The sequence below is a fragment of the Eurosta solidaginis genome, chromosome 1 (genome assembly GCF_040869045.1).
Source record: "Eurosta solidaginis isolate ZX-2024a chromosome 1, ASM4086904v1, whole genome shotgun sequence".
Taxonomy (NCBI): domain Eukaryota; kingdom Metazoa; phylum Arthropoda; class Insecta; order Diptera; family Tephritidae; genus Eurosta; species Eurosta solidaginis.
Window position 1 is genome coordinate 373,214,346 of NC_090319.1, and position 13,976 is coordinate 373,228,321.

The window sequence follows — 13,976 nt, forward strand, 5'->3', positions numbered from 1 at the left end:
TAGATGGTGGATGTCCGTAAAATGTGTCCATCTTGTTCCGCGAGAGTCACCAATTCGTCCAGATGTTCACCCTCATTATTTTCATAAACACATACCAACAATTTTGCCAACAGAAAATTGCAGCTCTCAGCAAAATGAAATATCACTTTGCTCTTTCTTTTTCTTCATTTTTTGTTGGAGAGCCGGGTACGCGAACAGAAAAAACCTGCAAAATTTTCAAAATTTGCAAAATCAGCAGAAAACTGGAATACCTGAACGAAGCTATTGTGACGAATATTCGCATCACTAAATAAATGCACAACAAAAACCTTAAAGCAAGCTACATAAACACATTAATCATCATGTACACACATGCATACATCAGAGAGATACTCACAAACGCATATCATCATCAGCCGAAGTAGTACTCACATATACACACGCATATGGTTACACACTACAAATTCACGCGCTTATGGCTGGTAACAAGGTAGAGGATTCTAGAAGAAGAAACATCTAGACATTTGGGCAGAGAGTATAAAAGCATCACAAGCTGAGTAGTCAGGACTCAGTTTGATTTAAGCACGCTATTGGTTGCGAAGTATAAGTGTTATTGTGAAGTACTTTCAAAGTAGTCTAATAAAGACCATTTTGCATTATTGAATATCGGAGTTATTTATTCAACAATTTAGCGATACGAAGTTTAGTAGAAGGTGTAAAATAAGTGGTGTTTCCCTAAATTCGTTACAATGTGTTTCTGTTAATGTATTACATATCAACAGATTTATATTTTTAGTTAACAATGTCCGGCAGTTGACTCTGGTGCTAATCAGTAAAGGCTTGTCAAAACCACACCTCATTATTATTTTTGTCATTGCGTCAAAAGTGAAAATATTGAATTCCGAAATACCAAGCAAATAAATTTGAATTGTTTAACGCATTCACACATAACTGTTTTCACTACTTGCAGCGCCACCTACAACAACAATAATAACAGTAAATAACTAACCTTTTATTAGCCAGTGAATTTGTATGCCAACTTATTGGCCATCATCGACTGTGCACTTAAGTCAACATTGCAAAAAAAAAAAAAACAGTCACTTGAGACATCATTTTTTCATGCTTCTAAGGTTTTTAACACTTAGTACTTTTGTATAATATGTTTGTTGGTATTGTTGTTAACATTTTTTAAAAATATTTACACACATTTGCGTATGTGCTTGGAGAATTAAATTTTAGTAGAAAGTGTCTTTTCTTGTTATTCAAATACTTGTAATTTTCGAATTTGATGATTTGAATGTCTGGACCTCGAACATTTCACGATCATATAATCTTTAAGGGGTGTTTTCACTATCTTTAGTCACTTATCACTGAAGCTTCGCGCCTCAGTTAAGTGTAAACAAAAGTCAGCTGATTGGCTAGTTTTCATGTATTCAAAAGAGATTTTTTTTATTCGTTCGACAAAATCTTCACAATTTTAGATTTAACAGGGGCATTGCGAGTTCATACAAGTGAAAAATCATGCTATTCATCCATTGCCATATGTACCTGTCAAATAATAGATGGCCAGAGAATGGAAGAAAGGTTTGTTTTTTGCTCGCGGTTATTAAAGTGCCAAGAATTGCCAATTTGTGTTTCAAATCAGCTTTTATTTTAAATGTGTATGTAGAAATTAAGTCTACAGACTAATACTCATTTCTGAAATCTAGTTAATAAATATTTGTTATAATGTTATAACTAGTCGTCTACAAAAATGTTAGAAAAATACTATTGAGCAAGTGATTTAAGAAACCGAACAGCAATTGAACAGCTGATCGAGGCTGTTTACTATTGTGAACGTTTTTTACAAACATTCGCCACTTGCATGAATTGACATTGAACCAAGCATTGGTCACTCAGTGCTGGTGAAAACGAAAATGTCAAATGTAGCTATCTGAAAGATTGCTATCTTCCAGGTAAAATCTAATGGCGTTTTCTTTTCCGGCAAATGTATTACGCTTTTTCTACGCCGCGCAAACGTTGTTAATATATTTTGTTCTATTCTAAAATGCAGGTAACGCCTTTACGGGGTAATTCGTTCTTTTGTGAAAATTGTTGCCTGCTCGCAACGCAAAAGCGTTACACTTTTAACCTGCATAAAATGGGGGTATGGCAGTGCAACTCTGCTAAACCAGCTGATCGCGACAATTTATTTTCGTAACTTCGTAAATTTTTATCGAAGAAATTTGAAATGATGGAAATAATTGCTAATGAATTTTTATTGTCATTGACAGCGTGTTTGTGAAAATCAGCTAATACATAGGGTAGCCATTTATGTTTTTGCATGCACTATAAATGTGTTCAAAATTTTCTGGGGTAGCAGTAACTGTATTAAGACTTTACCATTTACTTAGGCAACAATTTATTTCAGAAAAGAAACCGCTATAACTTAACTGGAGACACTGAAAATGGACCTAACTGTTCTTTTCTGCATTCGCCATGTATCCATACATCTTATAGGATAAAGTCGCTAGATGTAAGGACTGTTTTATTACCATCTTTCGTTACTCACTTATCTAAAAGTTGTCCAAATTTTCAAAGATTCGCGTCTCAGTTAAGTGCAAGGAAAAGTGTAAGCAAAAGCAAGCTGTTTCGCTAGTTTTGCTGTAATCACAAACATTTGTTTTTATTGGTTCGACAAAATATTCACAACTGTAGATTTAAAGGGGGGTTGGTCACCCTGTGTTGGTGAAAATGAAAATGTCAAACAATATATTCACCCCCATTCTGCATTTCGATTACGTTCCCTTTATACGCTCCGCTTTAATCGAAGTTGGGTATTCTGCATTACGACGGAATCGTAACGAGAAGAGTAAGAGCATATGATTTTTCGAAATCAGCTGTTTGTACGGAATGTGTGGACATTGGAACAAAATAAATTAAAGAAAATTTGTAAAAAACACTGAAAAACGTTTATATTTTATTATCCACGCCATTTTGTACAAAAAAAAGCAATAGAATATATTGCCGCAGTGTTATATTTTTTTGAGTGAAGTGCTTTCATAATTGTATGTGTGTTTTTGTCGTTCTTTGGGCAATTCCCTGCCGTGGCCACCAAGTTTTGTTAAAACGGATTCCTGCACGACTATAGTTGACATTTTCTGAATTTTATGGATGCTAATTTCATTTCACTGGCCTAAAATATTGTATTGTTTACATTTTCGCTTCACCTTCCTCTACTCCGCTAACTTGCTTTGACATGTAACTGGGCCCAACGAACAGACACAAATTATAGCTGTCACCCAGCGGGTTAGGGGTCAGAATATACCCGCAGTAGGTATGCCTGTCGTAAGAGGCGACTAAAATACCAGATTCAAGGGGCTGTGTAGCGCAACACTCCAGGTTGCCAGCGCAATATATAGCTTCTCCAAACCCAATTGTCAACCTCAACTATCCGCGGCGAATCCTGTGGGGAGGGACGGGATGGCCTGAAGGTTTAATGTGGCCACATAGCCGCGACATTATTTGTGGAGTTGGAAAGCAACGTATATTTTTGTAATCAATTTGAGATGAGTGACGAATTGTAAGAAACAGAACTTAAAAGTTAACTTTAAAGTTAGGTTCAAAAAAACTTTCGACATAATAAGGATTCTTTCAAGTATGTGTTAGATACTTTTGCGGGGCAAATACGTCCAAGGGCTTCGACATCTACATGTTGTTTTTGACCTGGAAACATATAAAAAACAATCATCATGAAGTATTTTACGTTTCTTAACAAGTTTTACTTACATTTTTGTTAAAATTCTGTTATAAATTAATAAAAAATTAAAAGACAATATTTTTCCGCCAACAAATTTGCAACTTAGAAAAACGGAACTACGATCGAAATGCAGAATACACAAAATCGAACGATTCGAAGTTGGATCGAAAGAGATTGGAACACAGTATACCAAATTTGCCAAATCGAAAAAATTCCAATCCAAGTCGAAATGCAGAATAGGGCTGATTGTTTTCCTCAAGGTAAAATCTCACGTAATTGGAGATGGTGAATACAGCCCATAATTTTACAACTCACCACTAAAAAGCTGATTTTTTTTTCATTTTAGAGCTTAGCTATGTGAGATGGTTAGTTTTGATATAATGTGATGGAATCTTAAAAAAAACTTTTCTGCCCAGGGCAATGACACGTTATACTCCCAGAATATCAGCCAAACTCATTATTCGAAGCAAAGGGAGAGATTTTGACAGCTGAATGATAAGCAGCGGTGCACATTCCCTGCGAGCGCGTCGCTCTGGCAAGGCAGACAAATACTCTTCCATCTAGTGAGTGACTCTTAATCACCTCGTTATATGGAGTAGAAAGGCTGGAGATGTTCAAAAATTAGTACATTAGAGGCCTGCGCATACAGTAATGGGCTAAAAGGTCTAAAAAAAGGTATCTAAATAATGGTAATAGTACATAAATGCCAAAAAATTATAATAATAGTGGCTGCGCGCGCCTTTCTCTTGATTGTTTCCCCACCCAATTTCACTGTTACCAGGAGCGTGCGCAGGAATTGTCTATGGGGGGGGGGGGGGGGGGGGGGGGGGGGGGAGGTTTTGAACATATGGAAGCTCATAGTAAGCATCCGTTATTGTCAAAACTAGTTTTGCGATAAAAATTAATAGAAACGGGAGTAAAGAGAAACATTTACCATATTTATTGGCTATCAGTCAACAAATGCACTCTTCCATCTACCACTTTGTATGAAACAAATTCAGTCGTTGTAAGCCCATGGGGGGGCGGGGTGGAACCCCAAACCCCCTCCCCCCATTGCGAATGACCCTGACTGTTACTGTTATATTGCAGAGAAGTTTGTTATTTTAACTAGAGCCTGCTGGTTCCTAACCCAAACAGTGTCTTTCCGATAACCCCAGGCAATACATTGTTAGACTCCTCTTCGATGTTTTGAAAAGTACCTTAAGTAAACTCTTTGTGCTATAGTGACCACTCAATTTGTTTTAATTTGGAATGAAAATATGGTTTCGTTGACCGGCCATTATCATAGACATCCGACAATGACACCACCATGTGGCGATACTGACAGCTATCCCCGAGAACTTCTGTCCTGCATGTACATATAAACCAGTCGCCTTAAGCTTTTTAGTGGACACGAGGAGAGACTCATTGATCTAAAGTCCTTGTAGAACACGCTAGCTATCTCGTCTGTTGGAATGAATGTAACTTAAATCATGTAATAAGATTTCAGTTAAATGCCTGTATTAAAGCAATTAGTGTAAATAAAGTCCAAGAAGCGGCAGAAAATCCACAAATATCTTTAAAGTTATCTGTAACATCGAGTATACGATCGAGCCAGCGACGGGATACAAACAGTGTTTTCACTGTCCGAAACGGCAGAGTCATTGGCCACATTCGGATGGCCTCACCTCCAGCCGAGCGTTCGTAGAAAAGGAACCATCTCCCCTGGAATCGGAGGGGTAAGTCCCAAGAGCGCACTATCAGAAAAAAACACTCTGCACCAACAGTCTACACTTCCCTGAAACCCCTCCAGTTATGTGTCGGCAGATCTGGGTAACAGAGTGCGGGTAAAACATCTAAAAGTGTGTTTGAGTGTAAACAGTCCCAGGAAAGTAGTTGCACATGATCGATGGAGAGGGTAAAGCGTGGACTCAGCGTGTGTTTTAAAGTGTTGGAGATCATGTGTAGGTCTTTCAACCTTCTATAACAAAGCTACTCTTATCATTAAAACGAAACAACTGAAGGCTCATGAAGGCTCACTACTTTCTGGCGTCACATGCTTTTAAATTAGCCCTAGTCAGTGATAGCAGATTTAAGAAGTGCGGGTTGTAGGATAAACGATCGAGTACGTTTTATGCTTTTTCCCGAGGGGACAGAGTTATTTTAAACAAGTAAGGAAGGCTAAGTTCGGGTGTAACCGAACATTACATACTCATCTGAGAGCTAATGGAGACAAAATAAGGGAAAATCACCATGTAGGAAAATAAACCTAGGGTAACCCTGGAATGTGTTTGTATGACATGTGTATAAAAAAAGGTGTTAATGAGTATTTGAAATTCTTTTCGAGATATCGCCATAAAGGTGTACCAGGGGTGACTCTAGAATTCGTTTGTACGATATGGGTATCAAATTAAAGGAATTAATGAGGGTTTTAAAAGGGAGTGGTAGTAGTTGTGTATGTGAAGGCGCTTTCGAGATATCGACCAAAATGTGGACCATGGTGACCCAGAACATCATTTGTCGGGTATCGTTAATTTATTTATATATTTAAACCACGAACAGTATTCCTGCCAAAATTCCAAGGGCTATTGATTTCGCCTTGCAGAACTTTTTCATTTTCTTCCACTTAATATGGTAGGTGTCACAACCATTTTACAAAGTTTTTTCTAAAGTTATATTTTGCGTCAATAGACCAATCCAATTACCATGTTTCATCTCTTTTTTTCGTATTTGGTATAGAATTATGGAATTTTTTTTCATTTTTCGTAATTTCCGATATCGAAAAAGTTGGCGTGACGACTATGACGGATTTCGGCCATTTTTTATACCAAGATAAAGTGAGTTCAGATAAGTACGTGAACTGAGTTTAGTAAAGATATATCGATTTTTGCTCAAATTATCGCGTTAACGGCCGAGCGGAAGGACAGACGGTCGACTGTGTATAAAACTAGGCGTGGCTTCAACTGATTTCGCCCTTTTTCACAGAAAACGGTTATCGTCCTAGAATCTAAGCCCCTACCAAATTTCACAAGGATTGGTAAATTTTTGTTCGACTTATGGTTTTAAAAGTATTCTAGACAAATTAAATGAAAAAGGGCGGAGCTACGCCCATTTTGAAATTTTCTTTTATATTTGTATTTTGTTGCATCATATCATTACTGGAGTTGAATGTTGACATAATTTACTTACATACTGTAAAGATATTAAATTTTTTGTTAAAATTTGACTTTAAAAAATTTTTTTTTAAAGTGGGCGTGGTCGTTCTCCGATTTTGCTAATTTTTATTAAGCATACATATAGTAATAGGAGTAACGTTCTTGCTAAATTTCATCATGATATCTTCAACGACTGCCAAATTACAGCTTGCAAAATTTATAAATTACCTTATTTTAAAACTGCGCGGTGCCACGCCCATTGTCCAAAATTTTACTAGTTTTCCATTCTGCGTCATAAGTTCAACTCACCTACCATGTTTCATCGCTTTATCCGTCTTTGGTAATGAATTATCGCACTTTTTCGGTTTTCGAAATTTTCGAAATGGGCGCGTTTATTGTCCGATGTCGTTCATTTTAAACAGCGATCTGAGATGAGTGCCCAGGAACCTACATACCAAATTTCATCAAGATACCTCAAAATTTACTCAACTTATCGTGTTAACGGACGGACGGACGGACGGTCATGGCTCAATCAAATTTTTTTTCGATACTGACGATTTTGATATATGGAAGTCTTTATCTATCTCGATTCCTTTATATCTGAACAACCAACCGCTATTCAATCAAAGTTAATATACTCTGTGATATTTGCTCAACTGAGTATAAAATTAGGCCCTGGTTTTTGATAGGAGTTTTCAGTTTGGTCATTAAACAATGGACCTATCAGTTCATCTTTATCTAGCCTAACCTCGGTGGAGGAAGATCCTTTTTTTTCTATAGCCATGCAGACCATCAATATTATGCCGACAACCCACATACCTTCATCCCGTGTGAACGTACCATCCTCTCTGCCTCTGTGGAGGACTTAACTGGTTGCAGTTATGTTTTATGACTGGAAACATAATACACATAAAACTGAACACAACACACTGATTAAAGCTTTTTGAAAAGAAATTCTGTTTATTTTATTTTACATTATTTAACTTACATACATATATATTTACGCAACTACAAATTTAAACTAAAGCACTAAACAGGAGACTTAATAACACACACATTTAATTGTCGTCTATTAATTGAACTTTATATATAAATAAATAAATCAAACTTACAACTAAAATTTGATTTAGTTTTAAATACTTCGTCAACATCTTTGGTCCAGCTGTCCACGCATTCATATGATGAAAGCAAACTATATCCAACAACAAAATTATGTACTCTTGACATTTTCTTTGCCCGGTTTCCAACCACTATAAGCCAAATCCATATCACGCCCCCAACCAGACTGACTACCCGAGGAAACGACCACTTCATGTGATTCTTTATTGTTTCCACCCAATAGCTTCTTAATACCAATAATCGAAGCTAATACAAGCGCCAGCTTGGAAACGATAAGCGCTTTACCCGCCAACATGGCCAAAGCGCCATACGCAATGGGTATAAAAGTGCCACCGAGTAAGAGAGGTATCATTATATAAGCGCCGCCACCACCTTTTTTGTTCTTTTTCCTACGACCTTCCTCAACGGTGTCATCATTTTCTGTTACAGCATTTTGCATGTGAGGAAATTTCACCTGGAAAATAGTAAAAGAGGGAGAGATAGATGGAGAAATTACAGTTATGCGAATGCACTGCAAATATTCGATTCTACCTGCAACGTAAAATTTTGTAACAGATTTGAGAGCTCACGCGTGATCATACTATGTAGCACCTGCTCTTTAGCAGCTTCACCACGCGGCAGCACTGCTTCAAGCTCTTCTTCATTTGTGAATTGCAACAATTTTGATGGCGCGCTGCCATCTGTCACATCATCATTAATTTTAACAAATTGTACACCTTCCATTATTTTGAGAACCTTTGAAGAGCGCAAGACACGCTGCAGCCCTGTCAGCAATTTCACTTTCAAACACACCGACAAATTATCTTGTGCACAATTTTTGTAAATGCGATAGGCTTGAGAGAGTTCATTCCAAAGTGCACCTGAATTGTTGGACGCTGCAGCAGCTGCACCTCCACCATCTTTGGCTTGCGCTGCTGTTAATTGTTGTGCTATTGAACCGGTGGCGGTGCGCGTCGTCACATTTCGAAAGGTACACGAGAGCACCATCAATATACCCAGCAGCCAAAATGTGTGGCCTAACATGGTTGTGTGTGTCTTTGGTGGGTCTGCTTGGACGCTTTGGCAATGTACATAGAAATAATTTCGTTCACTATATCCTTTGCCGCAATTCTGTGGTGCGTTGCTTCTTAGATTTAAACTAAACTTTGAAACACAAATGGTGAATGAGTTCTGATTGGATTTTGTTCTTTATTGTTTGGTTAAGATTCGAGTGCCATCACTGCAGTGTGGCTTTAAAAATACAACTGATTTGCTCTGAAGATTGTGAAACCATTTTATACTCCACTTAAGTTTTTCATGATAAATAACAAATTGCATATTTTCATGTCTGTGGCGAAAAGGAAAATTTCTGAATTAATTTAGAGCTGAAAGATTTCAAATGATGCTAAATGTTGTTGGTAAAATTATAAATCAAAGTTGCACCAAAACACGCAATATCAGACGTACACAGTGAAAAACTTATTGTGAAAATCTCACAATAAGGAAGAAGAAAAGATTTACAAAACCGTAGCGTTAGATGGCTTTCCTTTTCACGAGGAATACATTTTTGAGCAAGACAACTTTGAGCGCAGTGGCGTGGGCATAGCTGACGCTAAGAAGGGGTTTTCCCACAAAACATCTACCCCCAAATTCCAGTCTTCACTAGCGCTAAAAATCCATTGCTAAAAATGTCTAAAACAATATGAAGTGCGCAAAAAAGCATGCAACATTTAGTGCCATGTTGTCATAAGGATTAACCCTCTAAGTCCAATGTAAAAGTATAGGAGTTAGGCTGTTATTACTAGTGACCATATGATACTAAATGTTGCATTTTCTGCGCATTTGATACTGTTTTAAATATTTTTGGCGTTAGCGATGGTTGTAATTGGGAGGCTGGAATGTCAAGAAATAAATTCCCGATGAGAGAGGAAACGTTACCTTATTTTCTCAGAACTTAAAGAAAGCAGAATTAAGCGATTTTGTTATTCCCAATTGCTTCCTCACCCTCTTACTAAAGTTTCATCATACATCACTATGTATCATTGAGTGAGTAGTCAAAAAAATTTAATAAACTTAAACTTAATTATTTTTGTTATTGATATTCGAGAAAAATTGCAAAGTTTACAAACGGCGATGGTTACTAGGACATGTTTCTGAATTTCACTTCTTCATCAGCTAGCTTTTCGGGGGCTGAGTATTGAACTCGAAATCTCCACCATTTAAACTTTATACTAGTTTAACCACTCATCCATATGAATAGTGATAGAACGATACGTGTACTGAGTGAGTAGTATCGATACTTTTCCAAAAAATACTCGAGTATTTCGTACTGAGTAAAGTATAGATACTTTGCCTCTATACTTTTCCCCGATACTTTACTAAGTGCCGATGATCTACATGTTTAAGATTAACAAAGTTCAGTTCATTAACACCATAACTATAGCATAAATCTAAAACCCTGAGCTCGCAGAAGAGGAATGATTAGAAGGACGCGCTTAACTCTAGCTTAATTTTGAACTGAATACTGTAACAGGCTATACTTTTGCCTATCCAAAATCATACCCGACATGCATAATGTATTTTTTGCTTGGGACGTGTCCCGACATGACATCCACCATCTTTTCAATTGCAATGTGGAACCAACGCCTATAACACCCCTTTATCTGTGGTCCACCCCTGTTGAAACTTTAGGTTTCTTTGGACTCCCGTAAGAGGTAATTGATGATAACTTTTAAGTGGTCGCACCTATTGGACTGTTACAACAACAACAACCACTAGAGATGTGACAGTGCAAAGTACATAAGTTATATTTAAAGTTCTATTTAGGTAATCTCACCACAAAGCGTTTAATGCCATAAAAGAGTGCTTGACGCTATTTACCTCGGAAGAGATTGGGGCCAAACTCTCCAATTTGCTTCGCGCTATATATTTCATGACGATTCCCAACGGCATCTGCAAGAATTTTCACTGGGAAACTTCAAATGGGAGAAATACACTCGGAGTGTTCGCCAAACCACTGTCGAGGGACGACTCTTTTTAGAAAAAGTTTTTTAAACTAAAAATCTTCTTTTTTTTTAACGCCATAAGTCGATCAAAAATCTTTTAAATCATTTCATGTTCGAGACGTTTATCTTTAAATGTAACCCTGAAATATATGTAAGAGCACACAAATTATACCCATTTGTTCGGTTCGGTTACGTCTAAACTTATACTTCCTTACTTGTTTTCTATTAAATTAAAAACATACACTCTCATTTAAAAAAAAATTGTCTTCACTTTTTTCAAAACTTTGAAGTACTCACTTGGATCGAGTATACTCGATACCTTTTACTGAGTATGAGTACTAGCATCGATACTTTGATCCGAGTATTTTATACAAGTACCGTTATCGATACTTTTTTCTAAAAGATCTACCACTACATATGAATGCCACGCTGCTCGACGACGAAATTTTAAGTTACCGTAGAACTGCTTAAGCGTTAAAAAAAACTTTAAGATAATCGCAAAAATAACAAATTAGCGCAAATTAATAAGTGATTTCTCTTAGTGTACTAATCAAAGCTGCAGCAAAACCAAACGCAGCTTGCGCACTTGAAATAATCAGCACCAGCAAATTTCGTTTTTCTTATTTTCAATCTCAATAACATTATTAGCATTATCATTTAAAACAACAAATATAATTTTTGTTTAATTCCGCCAATTTTTGCTATTTAGCCAAATAGCCTTTGTTGTTTTTGCTATACACGCCAACTACTCATAATAATGCAGTGTTTAATTGAAGTTGTTGTTGGACAACTTCCATCATATTACGTTCTAATCTGTTGCACTTTCATGTCTGTTAATGTGCAAGTACGTAGTGACGTGGAAATGCACAAAAAAATAAGATATATGTATGTATGCATTAGACTGTCCCAGCAATAAATATCGATATTTTGTATAAAAATTATAAAACTGAGTACTTGTCTAAGACCCAGTCAATATAAAACGTAAATAAAGAGTAGAGTTTGCGAAAGTAAATGTATTTCTTGGGCATATTTTTTGAAATATGTCAGTAAAGACGCCACATAGACCAAGTGTGTCTATAGTGTTGCCAGAATTTGTTTGACGGCCAAACGAAAAAATTCCAAATAGGTACCAGGACTTATATTAAGGAATAACTCCATCGTCGTGGCAAATATTTGAAGTTTTTTAGGACTTAACTATATTGCTGTCTTTAGATCTAGCAACTCTGCTGCCCCTAGTAGCTAGAGCCTTTACGCCGCCAGAGCAGGATACGTAAATAGAACGTGCTCGCCGTGATTTGATTTCCTCCAAACGTATTGGGACATCTACCATCGATTTATCAAGTGTTGCACCCTCTTTTCCCAGCTCATCGGCCTTTTCTTTACCTATAATCCCCTTATTATATAGATCTTTCCAATATTTTTTTGCATTTCTGGACACTTTTTGATGAAGTATTGTGTGAGATTATTGCATTGATAGCCGCCTGACTATCAAAATATTTATTGACGCAATTGCAGCTTAACGGGCCGATTCTGAGCGTTACCGGTAAAATAGTACCCAGAATATTATGTAACCGAAAATCGTTAGCAGTTCTTTTATTCGTGATTCTGGCCAAAGTGGTAACGCTGTCATCACCGAAAAACACACCAATGTCTGTGTTGAAATTTAAAAGTTGGTTTTCTTCGCTTTACCCATGGCAGAACGATACAAAGCGGCAGCATGCGACAGCTCAATATAAACTTTTTTATTTGATTTGATACATCAACTTCCGGCGCAGTACGATTTTGACATTCGTCCATCGAATTTACAAAAACAAAGTGCATGGAATTTTTATTTATATTTGTAGGTATACCACCTTGTGTGGTTCCGCCATGGCTTTACCCTAAATATGACACTCGTAGATACGAGGCTAACGAATAAACGAGACGATGTGTATATACGTACATACATGCATAAGATTTTACATAGCTATATTGTAATTTATTCTGTGCAAGTACATAATGTAAACAAATATATAATATATAGCAAGAGGCAACACTTTTTTACTATTATCTTTACTTATTTGCCCTTACAATTCTTTATTTTTCAGTTTTGCCTTTTTCTAAACAACAGCTGTTGTGTGGTTATTTCGATGTAACCACCTACTTTTGTGGGTAAAAAATTATCCGGCTACTTTCGCGGATAGAATACCAAAAGGGTGTAGAAGTTTCCACATGATTTCGTTACCGTGGTGAAGAATGTTGTTACCACACTAGAATCGGGGCGTAAGACGATATATAAATAAAGTATTTGGTTTTTTTTTTTTTGAATGAACTTAAACCCGAACACGAAACCCGAGTACCGTTTGGCAGTTATAAAGGACAAATACAACGCAAATTAATAACGAGATCCAAAAACACAATAGAGAGAACATGAAATATATATTGAAACCCACATTATACGAGAGTCAAACTTAATCACATGCCATAAAATCGTTCTGCTTCTGCTAGCATAAATAAAACGGATAGAAAGGGAAACTATTCGACGGTGATATAGTAAACGATCAAACAAACTCGAACTCTGATGAAATATTTGTACTTTAAAACTGTTTACAAAAAGCAACGCAAACAAGGCATGAGTACCAAGTACTGGTGATTTTCGATATGTAAACGAACAGGTGTAGCTCAAGGAAACTAATGTTTTTAAATACACTAGAGGTCGCCCAGTATTTGATATTAATAGAGGCAAATAAATAAAAATTCTTGTCGCAATTTATCTCCAAGGAGATTTAGACCGAGCTTTTTATGGGAAAAATACACATAGATTGTTTGCTAAATTACGGCCGAGGGGCGACACCGCTTAGATAAACTTGTATGTAACTGAAAAAACCTTTCTATAAATTTTTTGATAATACTTTGTTCTTTCAACCCAACACCTTCGCTGTGGTAGGAGGAGCACGCCACCACAACACCACGGTGGCCGCCGTACTTTCGTGTTTTTCTGAAAAGAGTTTCGTCCGCTTCCTATGGGTAACAACCGATATT

General features: G+C 36.8%; 1 protein-coding gene across 1 annotated transcript; it reads right to left on the reverse strand.

Annotated features, from left to right (window-relative positions):
- Positions 1-7,791: 7,791 nt before the first annotated feature.
- Positions 7,792-9,176, reverse strand: Osi8 (Osiris 8). Its single transcript, XM_067775190.1, has 2 exons — positions 8,503-9,176; positions 7,792-8,425 (listed from the first exon to the last, which is right to left on the reverse strand). The coding sequence occupies exons 1-2, from the start codon at positions 8,992-8,994 to the stop codon at positions 8,063-8,065; spliced, it is 855 nt and encodes a 284-aa protein (XP_067631291.1). The 5' UTR covers positions 8,995-9,176; the 3' UTR covers positions 7,792-8,062.
- Positions 9,177-13,976: the final 4,800 nt, after the last annotated feature.

Bases quoted from the DNA above. Each gene is read 5' to 3' on its own strand.
- Osi8 (XM_067775190.1), bottom strand. From the start codon at position 8,994: ATGTTAGGCCACACATTTTGGCTGCTGGGTATATTGATGGTGCTCTCG. The intron at 8,426-8,502 runs GTAGAATCGAAT...ACTATTTTCCAG, and splicing joins TACAAAATTTTACGTTGCAG to GTGAAATTTCCTCACATGCA.